General features: G+C 37.6%; 1 protein-coding gene across 1 annotated transcript; it reads right to left on the reverse strand.

The window, feature by feature from the left end:
• Window positions 1–14,376: 14,376 nt before the first annotated feature.
• On the reverse strand, window positions 14,377–15,454 carry LOC140180635 (uncharacterized). Its single transcript, XM_072221891.1, has 2 exons — window positions 15,247–15,454; window positions 14,377–14,804 (listed from the first exon to the last, which is right to left on the reverse strand). Exons 1-2 carry the CDS (start codon window positions 15,452–15,454, stop codon window positions 14,377–14,379), a joined length of 636 nt encoding a protein of 211 aa, XP_072077992.1.
• Window positions 15,455–18,554: the final 3,100 nt, after the last annotated feature.

Consider the following 18,554-nt stretch of genomic DNA (forward strand, 5'->3'; position numbering starts at 1 on the left):
TCATGTGCTTTCACTTTTCAAGTAAAGCAAATGCATTTGACTCACAAAAGCTTCGCATTGCTTTTAACTTGCATTCGCTAAATGCAGTTCATTTTTTGCACTAATTGGTGCATCGCTCTGTAACTCTTTAGACTCAAACTGGTTTCTAACGATTAGTTCACAAAGCACATATTCACTTTTGCAAACACCAATTGTTGACATTTAGTGCCGTGACACTTGTTGATCGACTTGCTCCATTTATATGCTTCATGCATTTTGATGTTTCATCATCAATTGTAATCCTTCCTCATGATTGTGATTTTGCTTGAACTTCTATTGAGTAAACCAAAGCCGTATACCACTAATGTTATAACCAACTTTCTAACCTTTTAACGTGTTAACTTGATAACTTTCTTTTGATCTTAAACTACCCATTGATCATTCTTTGGGTATGATGTTTTGAACCTAATACACAAGCATTGTGGACTTATGTTTGAAATCTTGGTTTATGGCTTGTTTTCCTGTGATTACTTGCATTCCAAGTTTTCATCATTTTGGACTCACTTCATGATTGCTTGTCACTCGTCTTGTATTCTGAATATGTCATTCCTTGCTTTCTATTCCTCTACTGGCTAATGTTTATATCCTGTCATATCTGCTTTTTAGGATGGGGCTGATCGAGGTACAGCCATTCAGGAGAAGTGACATCATTCTTGAGAATTTTTGAGGCTGGTTGATAAGGCTGGAGTGCACTGTCAGAGTGTACTCCAATCCCTGAGTGGTTCCATCAGAGGCAGCCAAGTGCCAATCACGAAAGCCGCCATTGAGGATGCACCCACTGTAGAACTAAGACCAGTGAGAAGGATGCTTGAGCTGTTGAGGTGGAGTTGCACTGTATGACATTCGATTATGATGCTTTGAGGGATGTAGTCGCCACCCGGATGCCCCTTGGGTGATGGACTCTGACAAAAAGAAGCCCAAGGGGATGCTATTTACTTATCTGACTAGGGAGGCCAGGACGCGACAGCAGATCTTTGCCCATTACGTCATGCCGACCACTCATTTCTCTGAGATTTCAGTTTCCATGCTTGTCCTGATCAGCTGTGTCCTGGAGGGGAAGGAGGTATATTTCCCCCAGCTGATTAGGAGGTTCATGTGGCGCGCTCACATCCGTTGCTCATTCCCATTTCCGACATTGGTCACACAGATGATCCAGAGAGTCAGCGTTTCGTGGCTAGCAGATGATGTGTCTCCACCCCCACCCTCCCTGAGAAAGAAAAGGTGACGATTCCATGGGGGACATGGGTGCACGAGAAGCCCGCATCCAGGCGCCGGTCTCGAGCCAGAGCAGCACTGGAGCTAGTTACACCCTCTTCAGCAGCAGCAACAATACCTTTACCACCAATACCAGCACCCCAGCCGACCTACCTTCTGGTTCAGCACCTGTTCCGATTCATAGAGCGCACTGAGCACCATATCATGTGATGCCTTGATAGAGTGGATCAGGCATTCATGGCACAGGGTGTTGAGTTACCCCCTCTTCCGGACTCTTCCGCATCCGATGAGTAGGAGCCGGCCCAGCCGGAGGCACCTCCATTGACGCAGGTGGTGCACGAAATTGTGATTACACTTTTTACAACTCCGCACAACTAACCAGCAAGTGCACTGGGTCGTCCAAGTAATACCTTACGTGAGTAAGGGTCGATCCCACGGAGATTGTTGGCTTGAAGCAAGCTATGGTTATTTTGTAAATCTTAGTCAGGAGATTAATGATAAGAGTGATTGTATTTATGAAAAATAAATAACATGAAATAAATAGTACTTGTGATTCAGTAATGAGAAACAGGCTGAGGTTTCGGAGATGCTCTGTCGTCTGAATCTCTGCTTTCCTACTGTCTTCTTCTCCAAACATGCATGGCTTCCTTCAATGGCAAGCTTTATGATCCTCTCGGATGAAAAATACTAGGTACGATCTCTGAACGGCTAATCAACTGTCAGATTTCTCGTCTCGGATGAAAAATACCATGTACAGCTACCACACGGCTAATCATCTGTCGGTTTCCGCTGGTGTCGGAATAGGACCCTTGTCCTTTTGCACACTGTCACTGTGCCCAACATTCGCAGGTTTGAAGCCCGTCACAGTTATCCCTTTTCAGATCCTACTCAGAATACCACAGACAAGGTTTAGACTTTTCGGATCCCAGGAATGCTGCCAATTGGTTCTAGCCTATACCACGAAGATACTAGTCTCACGGGCTCGGTCCGTGTATTAGATACCCAAGAGATACGCACTCAAGCTGTCGTCCAATGACTACGTTGAGCTCAGATAGAATGGGAGTGGTTGTCAGGCATGCGTTCATAGATTTGAGGATAATGATGAGTGTCACGGATCATCATATTCTCTATATTGAAGTACGAGTGAGTATCTTAGAATAGAATCAAGCGTGATTGAATAGAAAACAGTAGTAATTATATTAATCCTTTGAAACACAGCAGAGCTCCTCACCCCCACCTATGGGGTTTAGAGGCTCATACTGTAGAAGATACAATATGAAGTGTAAAATGTCATAAGGTGCTTAATGAATCTCTAAAAGTAGTTTTTATACTAAACTAGTAACTTAGGTTTACAGAAAAATGAGTAACTAAGTGCAGATAGTGCAAAAATTCACTTCCGGGACCCACTTAGTGTGTGTTTGGGCTGAGATTTCAATATTTCACGTGCATATGCCTAAAGTTGGCGTTAAACGCCACCTTGAGTGCCAAAATGGCGATTAACGCCAATAAAGGTGCCAGTTCTGGCATTTTACGCCAGAAAATTTTTGGCTGGATTTTAACGCCAGTGTGGGCCATCAAATCTCGGGCAAAGCATAAACTATTATATATTGCTGGAAAGCCCAAGATGTGTACTTTCCAATGCAATTGAGAGCGCACCAATTGGGCTTCTGTAGCTCTAGAAAATACACTTCGAGTGCAGGAGGGTCAGAATCCAACAGCATCTGCAGTCCTTTTTTAGCCTCTGAATGAGATTTTTGCTTAGATCCCTCAATTTCCGCCAGAAAATACTTGAAATTACAGAAAAACACACAAACTCATAGTAAAGTCCAGAAATGTGATTTTGAATAAAAACTAATAAAATATAATAAAATGTAACTAAAACATACTAAAAACTATGTAAAAACAATGCCAAAAAGGGTATAAATTATCTGCTCATCACAACACCAAACTTAAATTGTTGCTTGTCCCCAAGCAACTAAAAACAAAATAGATTAAAAAGAAGAGAAAATACAATAAATTTCAAATATCAATGTAGCTCAGTTCCAATTAAATAAGTGGGACTAGTAGCTTTTTGTTTCTGAACAGTTTTGGCATCTCACTTTATCCTTTGAAGTTCAGAATGATTGGCATCCATAGGAACTCAGAATTCAGATAGTGTTATTGATTCTCCTAGTTCAGTTTTTTGATTCTTGAACACAGCTACTTTATGAGTCTTGGCCGTGACCCTAAGCATTTTGTTTTCCAATATTACCACCGGATACATAAATGCCACAGACACATAACTGGGTGAACCTTTTCAGATTGTGACTTAGCTTTGCTAGAGTCCCTAGTTAGAGGTGCCCAGAGCTCTTAAGCACACTCTTTTTGCTTTGGACCACGACTTTAACCGCTCAGTCTCAAGCTTTTCACTTGACACCTTCACGCTACAAGCACATGGTTAGGGACAGCTTGGTTTAGCCGCTTAGGCTAGGATTTATTTCTTTGAGCCCTCCTATCCATTAATGCTCAAAGCCTTGGGTCCTTTTTACCCTTGCCTTTTAGTTTAAAGGGTTATTGGCTTTTTTGCTTGCTTTTGTTTCTTTTTGTTTCTTTTTCTTTATTTTTTTCGCTTCTTTTTTTTCGCAAGCTTTGTGTTCTTCACTACTTTTTCTTGCTTCAAGAATCAATTTTATGATTTTTCAGATTATCAATAACATTTCTCTTTTTCATTATTCTTCCAAGAGCCAACAATTTTAACATTCATAAACCTCACTCTAAAAAATATGCACTGTTCAAGCATTCATTTAGAAAATAAAAAGTATTGCCACCACATCAAAATAATTAGATTATTTCCAATATAAAATTCGTAATCCATGTATTTTTTTTCTTTTTCAGAAAACATTTCTTTTATTTAAGAAAGGTGAAGGATTCATGGGACATTCATAGCTTTTAAGACATAGACACTAAACTTTTAATAATCATGTAATAAAAATAAGACATAAAATAAACATAAAAGCAGACAATTAATAATAAAAGAAAGGAAATTAAAGACATAAAAATAAATGACTCTAATACTAATGCTCATGTAACTCTTATAATAGGTTTCTAATAATAAAATTATCACAGAGTTGGGACTCAACAACCTTGATTTTGAGGGGTAGGTGCTCCTTCAATCTGTCGGACGTTCAACTCTTCAAGGGACAGCTTTTGACGCTTTAGCTCCTGTATCTCGCGCCCTTGTTCTCTTGTTCTATGAGCATTTTGCAGAGCATGCTGTTTTGATTCTGCTGTTCTTCTTTGAGTTGATTCACAGCTTCTTGCAGCTTGGTGACAGATGCTTCTAAGCGGGCCCAGTAGTCAAATTGAGGAATTTCTGGGAGGAGCTCATGTGCCCCCCTCTTGATGAGGTTATCTTGAATTTGAGGTCCATCCATCACTTTTTTGATGATTGGGAATTCAACTGTGATATATTCATCCACACCCATCTGTACCTCCGCATCTTTGCATAACAGACTAATCAAGCTTGGGTAGGCCAATTTGGCCTCAGTGGATTCCTTGTTTGTAAACATGTAAATTTCAGCAGGGATCAGCTGATAAATCTCTACCTCCTTCCCCAGCATAATACAGTGAATCATCACTACCCTCTTGACAGTGACTTCAGATCAGTTGCTGGTTGGGAGTATAGAATGCCCAATGAAATCCAGCCAACCTTAGCAACTGGTTTGAGATCACCTCTCTTTAGTTGGTTTGGGACACCTTTTGAATTAGTAATCCACTTGGTTCCAGGGAGGCATATGTCCTCTAGAACTTGATCTAGCCTTTTATCCTTGGCCATTCTCCTATTAAAGAACTCTGGATCATCTTGTAGTTGAGGAAGTTTAAGAACTTCTCTCACTTTGTCAAAGTAGAAGTAAATAATCTTCCCTTTGACCATAGTCCGGAAGGAGTAGAAAGCAGTTCCCTCTAATCTTTGCTTTTCTGTCATCCACAAATTTGCATAAAATTCCTGGACCATGTTTCTTCCAACATGTATCTCAGGATTTGCCAGGACTTCCTAGCCCCTGTTTTGAATCTGCTCTTGGATCTACGGATATTCATCTTCTTTCAGATTGAACCTAACTTCCGGGATCACTGATCTTCTGCACAGAATTTTGAAATAATGATCTATATGTTCTTTGGTGCAGAAGTTCTCATGCATCCAACGTGGTTTTGGATTGCTCTCTTTCTTGTCTTTTGAAGCGGTTTGTCTTCCTTTGGGTGCCATGAGATTGGTTTGTTTTAACTCAGGGATCACAGAAATCACACCAAACATAGAGATTTGCTTGTCCTCAAGCAAAATAAAAAGAAAGAAGATGAATAGATGGAGAGAAGGATTCGAATGATGGAGGAGAGGGGATGGCCGAATTTATAAATAAAGGGCAGGGAGGGAAGGGGTTCGAAATTTTTAGAAAAAGATATGATTTGAAAGATATGATTGATAAAAGATAAACATAATATGAAAAAGAGAAGATTGTTTTCAAAATTTAAGAGATATGAAAAAGATATGAGGAAGTTAGATCTGAATTTTTGTTTATGCATCTAAGAATTAAAAGATAATAGGAATGTGTTTAAAAAGATTTGAAAAGAAATTGGAAATATGAATGAGTTTTTGAAAAGGATTTGAAAAGAATTGAAAAAGAATTAAAAAGAATTTATAAGATTATAAATTTTTGTCAATGGAAATTAAAAAATGAATGTTTATAATGTTTGGATGCAGAAAATTTTGATTTAAAACATGAAAATTCGAAAAAAATTGAATTGGAAACGAAATTACCTCTCCCCTAGCTGTTCTGGCATTAAACGCCCAGAATGATAGCCATTATGGCGTTTAACGCCCATCTGGTGGCCATTTTGGGCGTTTAACGCCCAGCCAGGTACCTTGGCTGGCGTTAAACGCCAGAAATTCTTTTTTACTGGGCATTTTTGTGATCGCCCAGAATGCTGCCATTTCTGGCGTAAAACGCCCAGAATGCTGCCCATTCTGGCGTTTAATGCCCAGAATGATACCTTTACTGGCGTTTAACGCCCAAATTGCCTCTTTACTGGCATTTTGATGCCAGTGAGCTTTTTTTCTCTGTGATTCTTCTGCTTTATGTTCTGAACCTTCATTTCCCTGACTTGTTCACTGAAAAGCTTTACTAAACATGAACAACAAAATTAAATGGACTTATGTAATTGTTATAAACATCTAAATTTTTGCTAATGGCTGGGTTGCCTCCCAGTAACTGCTTCTTTACTGTCTTTAGCTGGACTTTTACTGAGTTTTTTAATTTAGTCTCAGTTTTGAGCATTCTTGCTCAACATCACCTTGAAGATAATGTTTGATTCTCTGTCCATTAACAATGAACTTTTTGTCAGAATCAATATCTTGAAGCTCTACATAGCCATATGGTGACACACTTGTAATCACATACGATCCCCTCCACCGGGATTTCAATTTTCCAGGGAACAATCTGAGCCTAGAGTTAAATAGCACGACTTTCTGTCCTTTCTCATAGACTCTAGATGACAACCTTTTGTCATGCCATCTTTTTGCTTTCTCTTTATAAATTTTAGCATTTTCGAAAGCATTGAGTCTAAACTCATCTAGCTCATTTAACTGGAGTAATCTTTTCTCTCCAGCTACCTTAGCATCAAGATTTAGGAACCTTGTTGCTCAGTAGGCTTTGTGTTCCAGTTCCACTGGCAGATGACAGGCTTTTCCATACACAAGCTAGTATAGAGAGGTCCCTATAGGAGTCTTGAATGCGGTTCTGTATGCCCACAGGGCATCATCTAGACTTCTTGCCCAATCCCTTCTACAGGTACTTACAGTCTGTTCCAGAATTTGTTTTAGTTCTCTATTTGAGACTTCAGCTTGCCCATTTGTCTGTGGATGATATGGAGTGGCCACTTTATGGTTAATTCCATATCGGACCAGAGCAGAGTCAAGCTGTTTATTACAGAAATGAGTGCCTCCATCAAGGGACACCAAACCTGCTGAAGATATGCTTCTGGAGGAACTTCATCACTGTCTTAGTATCATTAGTGGGTGTTGCAATTGCCTCTACCCATTTAGATACATAGTCTACTGCCACCATAATATAAGTGTTTGAGTATGATGGTGGAAAAGGCCCATGAAGTCAATACCCCATACATCAAACAGCTCAATCTCTAGGATCTCTTGCTGAGGCATGACATAACTGTGAGGCAGATTACCAACTCTCTGGTAATTGTCACAGTTATGTACAAACTCTCGGGAGTCTCTATAGAGAGTAAGCCAGTAGAAACCACATTGGAGAACCTTTGTGGCTGTTCGCTCACCTCCAAAGTGTCCTCCATATTGTGATCCATGGCAATGCCATAGGATCTTCTGTGCCTCTTCTCTAGGCACACATCTGCAGATTACTCCATCTGCACACCTCTTAAAGAGATATGGTTTATCCCACAAGTAGTACTTTGCGTCAGAAGTCAATTTTTTCATTTGTTGCTTACTGTACTCTTTGGGTATGAATCTCACAGCTTTATAGTTTGCAATGTCTGCAAACCATGGTAATTCCTGAATGGAAAGAAGTTGCTCATCCAGAAAGGTTTCAGAGATCTCAGTAAGAGGGAGGATGCCCCTGCTACTGGTTCTATCCGGGATAGGTGATCTGCTACCTGGTTCTCTGTCCCTTTTCTGTCTCTTATTTTAATATCAAACTCTTGCAAGAAGCAACACCCATCTGATGAGTTTGGGTTTTAAATCCTGCTTTGTGAGGAGCTATTTTAGAGCAGCATGGTCAGTGTACACAATCACTTTTGATCCCACTAAATAAGATCTGAACTTGTCAATGGCATAAACCACTACATGTAACTCCTTTTCTGTGGTTGTGTAATTCTTCTGCGCGTTATTTAAAACATGGCTAGCATAATAAATGACATGCAGAAGCTTGTTACACCTCTGTCCTAATACTGCACCAATGGCATGGTCACTGGCATCACACATTAGTTCAAATGGTAATGTCCAGTCCGGTGCAGAAATGACTGGTGCTGTGACCAGCTTAGCTTTTAGAGTCTCAAACGCCTGTAGACACTCTGTGTCAAAGATAAATGGTGTGTCAGCAGCTAGTAGATTGCTCAGAGGATTTGCAATTTTTGAAAAATCCTTTATAAACCTCCTATAGAATCCTGCATGCCCCAGAAAGCTTCTGATTGCCTTAACATTGGTAGGTGGTAATTTTTCAATTACCTCTACCTTAGCTTGATCCACCTCTATTTCCTTGTTTGAAATTTTGTGCCCAAGGACAATTCCTTCAGTCACCATAAAGTGATATTTTTCCCAGTTTAAAACCAGGTTAGTCTCTTGGCACCTTTTTAGAACAAGTGCTAGATGGTCAAGACAGGAGCTGAATGAGTCTCCAAATACTAAGAAGTCATCCATGAAGACTTCTAGAAATTTCTCTACCATATTAGAGAAGATAGAGAGCATACACCTTTGTAAAGTTGCAGGTGCATTACATAGACCGAATAGCATCCTTCTGTAGGCAAATACTCTAGAGGGACATGTGAATGCTGTTTTCTCTTGGTCCTGAGGATCTACTACAATTTGGTTGTAACCTGAATAGCCATCCAAAAAGCAGTAGTATTCATGACCTGCTAGTCTCTCTAGCATCTGGTGTATGAATGGTAAAGGAAAATGATCCTTTCTGGTGGCTGTATTGAGTCTTTTGTAGTCAATACACATACGCCATCATGTAATTGTTCTTGTAGGAACCAGTTCATTCTTTTCATTATGAACCACTGTCATGCCTCCCTTCTTAGGGACAACTTGGACAAGGCTCACCCAGGGGCTATCAGAAATAGGATAAACAATCCTGGCCTCTAGTAACTTAGTGGCCTCTTTCTGCACTACCTCCTTCATGGCTGGATTCAGCTGCCTCTGTGGTTAAACCACTGGCTTAGCATCATCCTCCAATAGGATCTTGTGCATGTATCTAGCTGGGCTAATGCCCTTAAGATCACTTATAGACCATCCAAGAGCTGTCTTGTGTGTCATTAGCACCTGAATTAGTACTTTCTCTTCCTGTGGCTCTAAAGTAGATCTTATGATTACTGGAAAAGTGTTATCTTCTCCCATAAATGCATATTTTAAGGATGGTGGTAGTGGTTTGAGCTCGGGTTTAGGATGCTTCTCCTCTTCCTGAGGAGTTTTCAGAGGTTCTTCTGTTTTCTCTGGTTCCTCCAGATCAGGCAGAACATCTTTAAAAATGTCCTCTAGCTCTGATTCAAGACTCTCAGTCATATTGACCTCTTCTACCAGGGAGTCAATAATGTCAGCGCTCATGCAGTCTTTTGATGTGTCTGGATGCTGTATAGCTTTGACAGTATTCAACCTAAACTCATCCTCATTGACTCTCAAGGTTATCTTCCCTTTTTGGACGTCAATGAGGGTTTGTCCAGTTGCTAGGAATGGTATTCCTAGAATGAGAGTTGCACTCTTGTACTCCTCCATTTTCAGCACTACAAAGTCAGTGGGAAAGGCAAATGGCCCAACCTTGACAATCATGTCCTCAATTACGCCTGATGGAATCTTAATGGAGCCATCAGCAAGTTAAAGGCATATCCGGGTTGGTTTAACTTCATCATTCAAACCAAGCTTTTTGATAGTGGATGCAGGTATTAGGTTGATACTTGCCCCAAGATCACATAGAGCTGTCTTGGTACAAGCACCCTCTAATGTGCATAGAATCATAAAGCTTCTGGGATCTTTAAGCTTTTCTAGTAAGCTTTTCAGAATGACTGCACTGCATTCTTCAGTGAGGAAAACTTTTTCAGTTTCTATCCAATCCTTCTTATGACTTAAGATCTCTTTCATGAACTTAGCATAAGAGGGTATTTTCTCAAGTTCCTCTGCAAACGGAATCTTTATTTCAAGAGTCCTGAGATAGTCTGCAAAGCAGGAAAATTGTTTATCCTGTTCCGCTTGGCGGAGTTTCTGAGGATAAGGCATCTTGGCTTTGTACTCTTCAACCTTAGTTGCTGCAGGTTTATTTCCTACAGAAGTGGTTGGAGAAGCCTGCTTAAGGGGGTTGTTATCAGCACTTGTAGGTGTCTGATCCCCTATTGGCATTTGAACGCCAAAATTGGGTGCTGCATCGGCGTTTAACTCTAGATTGCCACCATTTTCTAGCGTTTGGACGTCAGAATTGGCCATCCCTTGGGCGTTTAACGCCACTTTCTTACCCTTTTCTGGCGTTTGAACGCCAGAATCATTCCTCTCTGGGCTCTTACTGTCCTCAGAGGGATTTTGGGCAGTGGGTTGGTCATCCTCTGTTAGTTGTTCCTTTCTTGGCTTTCTGCTGTCTTGAGTTGAGACATTCAATGTCTTTCCACTCCTTAATTGAACAGCTTGGCATTCTTTTGTTATCTGTTTAGATAGCTGCTGTCTTGTCTGATCCAATTGTGCTTCCACACTCTGGTTAGCATTTTTAGTGTCTTGGAGCATCTCTTTGAATTCTGCGAACTATTTTATTATAATAAGCAATTGCTGATTGAGTTCAGCAACTTGTTCTTGAGGACTAAGTTCAGTGGATACTGCTTTAGCTTCTTCTTTCATGGAGGACCCAATACTTAAGTATAGATATTGATTTCTAGCAACTGTATCAATGAGCTCTTGAGCCTCTTCAATGGTCTTTTTCATATGTATAGATCCACCAGCTGAGTAGTCTAGAGATATTTGGGCCTTTTCTGTAAGCCCATAGTAAAAGATGTCCAACTGCACCCATTCTGAAAACATTTCAGAGGGGCATTTCCGTAGCATCCCTCTGTACCTCTCCCAGGCATTATAAAGGGATTCATTATCCTCTTATTTAAAGCCTTGGATATCCAGCCTTAGCCGTGTCATCATTTTTGGAGGGAAATATTGATTCAGGAATTTGTCTGATAACTGTTTCCATGTTCTTATGCTTACTGTGGGTTGGTTATTTAACCACCTCTTAGCTTGATCTTTCATGGCAAATGGAAACAATAATAATCTGTAGACATCCTGATCTACTTCCTTATCACGTACTATGTCAACAATTTGTAAGAACTGTGCCAGAAACTCAGTAGGTTCTTCCTGTGGAAGACCAGAATACTGGCAATTTTGCTGCACCATGATAATGTGATGAGGGTTTAGCTCATAATTACCGACTCTTATGGGGGGTATACAGATACTACTCCCATATACAGCAGTAGTGGGGTTAGCAGATGACCCTAGAGTCCTTCTGGACTGTTCATTTCCACTTAGGTCCATGATGGAGAAAGGGAGATGATGTGGATTGTAAATAAAACTAGTGTTAAACCCGTGCGATGCACGGGCTTTTATTTAAATTTGATAAGTTAAATTAAAAATAATATTTTATAACCATATATTTTTTTAAATTTAGTATAATACTATCATCGATGTTATATAATAAACGTGTTAAATATGTTGTTTTATCTTTATTCAAAGTAAAATATAAATAGAAGAGTTTGAAGTTTATAATATTCTTAAACCATAAGGAGGGAGACATGAAAAAAATAAGAACATATATAACTGTAATAATAGCATGTTAATTTTATACTAAATTTTATATAAAAAGCTAATAAAAATTTATCGATCGATAACCTAGTATCTTACTAACTTCATTAGAAAAGCAATTGGCATAGGATGTTGTGCTCCTTGTTACACACTTCATTTTAAATCTGAAAAAAGAGTTATAGATAAATTAGTTATATCTATAGTAAATATTTGTACAAAAGTATAAATCATAACATGCTATTAAAATAAAAATAATATTATTCTTACCTAAATATTATTAAAAACCTCTTTGAACACGACATTTGTTGTTGATGACTTTGGATTGCCGTCTTCGTCTAGAATTAAAACCCTGAGGCCACTGCGACTCTTAACTCTTGACAAAGCAACATAAAGTTGTCCATGGGTGAACACTAATTTTGGCAAATAAAGCCCTACATGTGATAATGATTGACCCTGACTCTTGTTAATGGTCATTGCAAAGCATACTGTAAATGGAAATTGTCTCCATTGGAACTTAAATGGCAATCCTGAATCTGAAAGGATCAAGTTCATTCTTGGAATGTACACTTTATCTCCAATATTTCTACCGGTCACTACCGTCGCTCCAATTACGTTGCTGCCAAGTTCGTTAACTATTAATCTTGTCCCGTTGCATAAACCTGAAGTCTGGTCTATGTTTCGCAGTAGCATTACAGCGACTCCTGGCTTCAAAGTCAACTTATAATTGGGTAGTCCCGAACATTTGATGTCATTTAGGAACTCTGGTGTGAACCACTCTTGTTGTACATCTTCATTCTCATCAGCTTGACATGTTGTGTCAGAGCTCAAATACTCCTTTTCCATCCCTGGAAAGATTGTCAAGACAAAATCGTTTACCTTCTCGACACTCTCAAGCGTTGGTGCAAGAATTGCCCTACTCTGAAAATACCTGTAATCTGACATGTTTTGCAACAAATTTAGATATGCAAAGTTTACCAAATGAGAGAGAGGATCATCAGTAGTTGTAATCAATAGATCATTTGGAATTTCAACTTCTGATTCATCACCAACAACAGAGTCAATATTTCCATTTCCAACATCAAGTATCCAATTAGCAAATCTCTTCATTTCACCTTCATCTTGATCCGAAGAAGACATTAGAAGCCTCATATTCGTATGCAGTTTCAGAACCTTACAAAATGACCATAGATGGGATGAGTTAATAGCGGATGCCAATATATCGTGTCTACTTCCTTTCGGAATCACCGGAAGTATCTGTCTGAAATCACCTCCTAGAACAACAACCTTACCACCAAATGGTTGATGTGTTTTATGTTGATCGGTAACTGACATAAGATCCCTGAGTGTCCGATCAAGTGCTTCAAAGCACATTTTATTGAGCATTGGAGCTTCATCCCAAATTATTAAGCTACTTTGGATGAGCAGCTCAGCCTTCAAACTGCCATGCTTGATGTTGCAAGTAGATTCATCAGTAATTGTAATAGGTATTGAAAATCTAGAATGAGCCGTTCTGCCACCAGGTAGGAGTAAAGAAGCAATTCCACTGGATGCGACATTTAAAACAATTTTTCCTCTAGACCGAATAGCAGAAGAAAGTCCATTCCAAATAAATGTCTTACCACACCCACCATGCCCATAAACAAAGTAAAAACCACCAGAGTCTGTAATAACAGCATTAAGTATCTCATCAAATACTAACCTTTGCTCATGAGTCATCTTTTGTTCTGTATATAAGTTTGTATGAGTCAAGTCATTTGTGTCATATGCTAACTCCTCCTCTATTAGCTTATTCTGAAAAAGGCGAACATGAGACATCTCAGGATATGGCATTGATTGATAGTCTCTTAAAGATCTCGTATTGCTGTTGAGTATCTTCTCAATCTCAATAAGGCATAGGTTTTTCAATTCATCATCAGTCATGTTTAGTCCTAGAAAAAGCACATAGTGGTTTTATGAAATATTTAATAAGTAATTCTAAAATAAAACTATTAATATTATTAATAAAAATAAAGATAATAAGAGAATACAATCTTGATATAAAAAAAAAGACATAGTAAAATACCTTGGTTTTTCAAAGCTTTTCTCCTCTCATATAGTATTCCATCAGCTAATAATGTCCAAGTTGCATTCCAAACACGCTCTGGGTTGCTAATGCTATTAGATATCGATAGCATCGCAAATAATTTTCTCAATTGATGACCAGATACAAGTTCAGCTACCTCATTAATAGCTACAATGAATTCCCTATCATCGCACAGTAGTCCCATGGAATAGCAAGCATCTTGGAAGCTAGAATATGTAATTCCATTAACTGTCCTAATAGACTCATATGTTGTGCAACCTCTCTGAACAGCTAACAAAATTCTCATATAATAAATATCACCTGTACCCGGTGGAACATAATTTAACATCCCGATAGAATACCCTCTTTTGCGTGGATGTCATTCCCTTGATTCTCTATCATAAACAAATTGATTTGGAAACTCAGCATACGTCAAAGTTTGACCTGCTTCAAATTTTTTATTGGCCTCCATCCATGCTAAGAACATTGTACATTTTCCTTCCTATTCTTCTACGATTTCTTAAAGATCGTCATCATCTTTAAAGATGATATTTTGCTCTCCAGGCAAATGAAAGGTTAATCTCATCACTGAAGGCCACCTTTGATGAATATCATACGCTAAGGTTCTCCACACAGCCTCACATGCAGACAAATATCTGCAATCATAAAATTCTTTGATCTCATCAATAACCTGAGCATCCTCTCCACTGGAAGCTTCCTTTGTAACTCCAACTGCTACCCTGTCTGGACCTTTATTCACGTACTTGAACAAATATTTGATAGCATTCGACTTGTTGCAGTACTCTATATTAACATGCGCTTGATAAGACATCAGTAGATATGCATTGTATGGAACCACATTCCTGTTATCCATATGGACTCCCTTCTTCTCAATAACCACCCATGTGTCTCGTCTTCTATATGATGGGTATCCACTATCATCGACAACTGTTTGGGATAATATTTGGTGCAATACCCATCTTTCATGCAGGGAGATTTTGGGAATGCTCTACCACATGGTCCATGAATCATATATGTAGATACAGCTCTAAATAATTTTGGGTGCTGAACAGGATCTGGCAACTCTGAAGATATTAACTAATCAATTTGAGTTGTCGTTGTTATCTTATGGTCTCCACTTAACCATAAAAGAATGTGAGCATGTGGTATACCTCTTTTTTGGAATTCCACCGTATACATCCCTTATACCAAAAAGACAAAAAAAATTATATGTTATATTTAAACTATCTATTTTATGTATGTGCTTTGATAAATTAAGGGTGATAATAAAAAAGCAACAATATGTTAAGTAAGAAAATATTTTGCCATTTATTTTATAACAATCTAAAGGAATATTTCTCTAAAAATAAGGTTGGATGATGAGCAATACCTGCATCTAGCACTCCAAATGGAATTCCTTGCTTAAGATCTGAGATTATCATGTCAAGCTGAATTTTGAATACTCTACACGATATATTCGGCCGGTCTTCAACCTTTAAGTTCCTTGGATTGTTAACCCTGCCAATCTCTTGCCAATTTGAGTTACATGTCATTGTGATGAAGAGGTCTGGATATCCATATTTCTTACAAATTGCCATAGCATCTTGACAATTATTAAACATGTATCTCATGCCACCAGTGAAGGACGCAGGTAGGATGATACGTTTACCTGCTTTAGAAGCACGTGTCTCACCCCTAACAACTGCATCTTAAATTCCTTTGTATATATCACTCCTCACCTTAGTTTGGTTGTTTCGATAGTAGGTCAACCTTTGTACTTCAATCATAGAAAAGCAATCAACCAAGAACTGCTGAAATAATCTTCCACCATTGACAATTGTTGCATACTCGACCTTTCTCTCTTGTATTCTAAATGCTATGAACTCCCTTAAACTCACATGTTGTCTCTTTCTATTTTCATCAGCCCTATGAAATTCTCGCAAAGGAATGTCTTCTTGGTAGCCATCTTCACCGTAAGGAAACATCATAAGGTACTGAAGAGGAATAAATGTGGTGTGTGTCTCATGAATCCTTTGCAGATGTCCGGACTTTAATTGAACTATAATATCACGCCATGCATCTCCAGAATCAAAATCTCCTACTATTAGAGCTGCGACCTCGTTAGAAGATGGTAAATTGTAGACTCTCGCGTCCTTTGATCCTTTTTGGTACAACCGTAGCCTTATATTTGCGATATCTCCTTGATTCAGGTAGTTTCTCACTATCCTAAATGTGTGAGCAAGAACATTATGTTGATCGATCATGTCCTTGAGATCTAGAACTAAGGACTGGTCAATATTGTTGTTGTTGTTTGTTCTTGAACTGTATAAAACATCAATTGAAAAATATTAGTATTCATAATTAACCAAAATCAAAGTACGAACTACCTAAATAAATTTTTAATCAGTTTGGAATGCATGATACAAACCTGAAAATCTCTATCCTGTTTGAGACCTCATTTTCTGTATCATAAATATATAACTGCGCAAATTTTAGTCTTTGTCCCTCAATTGGCACCAAGCTTCCAATTCTGTGGTAGTTTTGTCCACTCACAATGGGGAGGACCTGTCCCATCATTGATAGAGGTCTCTATTTTACCTCCGAGGGACGTGAAGCAAAACATGCTATTATAAGTTCTTATATTATCCTTAAAGTGTTTGCTTCTCTGGTCTGCTCCAGATATTAAACCTTGCAAGAGCTGAGGTGGACGTTGCAAAAATGGCAGTTGTACCTTCCCTCGCATACAACATATTGAGAACTCAATATTGGATCCTGTTTTGGACTTCTCTGATCTCTCCTCATACCACATCATGGCGTCGCAATGCCGACAAAAAAAATCTGGGTCACCAATATCTATCACATCTAATAATGACTAAGATAATAAATTATGTTTCAGTTATATCTGCAAAAAATACTTTATATAAAAATATATCTTTCTTTCACCATGTTAAGTATAAAAATAATATTTATAAAAGATTACCGAATACTGCAATTTATAGATTAAAAAGATGAGATCATATAATACAATTTCATTGTGCCAACCTCAAGGTTTAAGTTTTACATGCACGCTAATCAAACAATAAGAATTACAATATATCAATATTCAAATACAAAAATTATAATATATAACCATATCTTAGTTTGAATTTTAAAAACTTGAACACTAAACGATAATTTTTTGTTTATAAAAAGCATAACAATAGTAAATAATAAAGTGCTGATATTGCTACTTCTTAGATTACCTGTATTCTCAGCAATATCGAATATGGCCGGGTATTCAATTTGCACAGAATCATCTAATATAGTCGTGTTTTCAGTAATATCCTCAACTTCTTCAAAAATTTTTGAAAGATTTATAGCCAATTCCTTCAAGAATATTTTTTTTTATCTCAGGTGTCTTCCTTTTTCAGCTATGCACACTTCTTCTAATTCTTTAGTATCTAAATTGAATTAGATGTACTTGCTCCTGTAATCATTAGAGATAATAAATCAAGCACTTTATATTATAAAAAAAGAAAATTGAATATATGTTAAATGTTTGAATCAACTGAGTTATGAATATATATTATGAAAGTAGTATTAAAGATAAAAGAAGTAAAATTTTAGCTTTGTGATAATTACAATCTATCATGCTTATCTTACCATGTCTCTTTTGAAGTAGCATAGTCTTCCTATTCAGTCTTGCATCCCTTTGCAATCTAATTCGATTTGAGTACTCCAATGAATCTATAATAATTATTTAGCATATACCAAAGATTGTTTTTAATAGACCAATTGAAAAGTTAAATGTTTGGTCTTTAAGTAATAAAAGCATATATTAACATACGCTGGCTTTGCAACTGGTCGATATTGTTTGATGTTTGTTGAAGCTGTTGTTGACTTGTCTGATGACATGGGCTATCATATGCTTCGTGTGTGATACCTAAATTACTAATATCACTAATATTGGAACATCGTTCTTTTTCACCTACAGAGTGTAGATTATTAGTTGAAGACCTTGATCGATATGGTGTTGGGTTATTATCTAATAAGATAACTCGAGATATTAGTTTTTTGAACATATTTTCTGTTAAAATTTATAATTAAATAAATAGTAGGAAAATCAAAATACATAAAGTGCATGTACATTCACATAAGTAAGTTCCAAAAAAAATCATCCAAAAGTCAACCTGTATTGATGCTATTTGTAATGTTCGACAACACCGATTGAAAATGCACATCATTGGAACCATCACTCGAATTTCCTGTAATTTTTTCATAAATAAATTTAGTAACATATTACGAAAACAATGTAAATTAATAATTTATTACTTGACAATAGCTAAATAATATATAGAAAATATTGTATTTTATGGGCTTTCATTCGGCCAAAATACTCATGACAAGTTAGTTATTTTTTATATGAAGTCTACCTTGAATTGTGGTCCGCTTTGTATTTTTTTTGTCTTTTAATATCAATTTTTTCTTCAATCTTGCTTCTCTTTGGACTTCTTGCATCTTTCAATATATACCTGAAAATACCAAATAAATAAATTTTTTAACCAATTAAAAATATATATACATTATACCTAATACATTTTTATTATCAATTTTTTTATATTATTAAAAAAAATAAAGTACACAGGAGTACACATATGACGGCGTTTGTTTTTGGTATACATATCCATCAAACATAGACACGGGAGTACACAGGAGTAC

The sequence above is a fragment of the Arachis hypogaea genome, chromosome 17, assembly GCF_003086295.3.
Source record: "Arachis hypogaea cultivar Tifrunner chromosome 17, arahy.Tifrunner.gnm2.J5K5, whole genome shotgun sequence".
In the NCBI taxonomy this organism is placed as follows: Eukaryota; Viridiplantae; Streptophyta; class Magnoliopsida; order Fabales; family Fabaceae; genus Arachis; species Arachis hypogaea.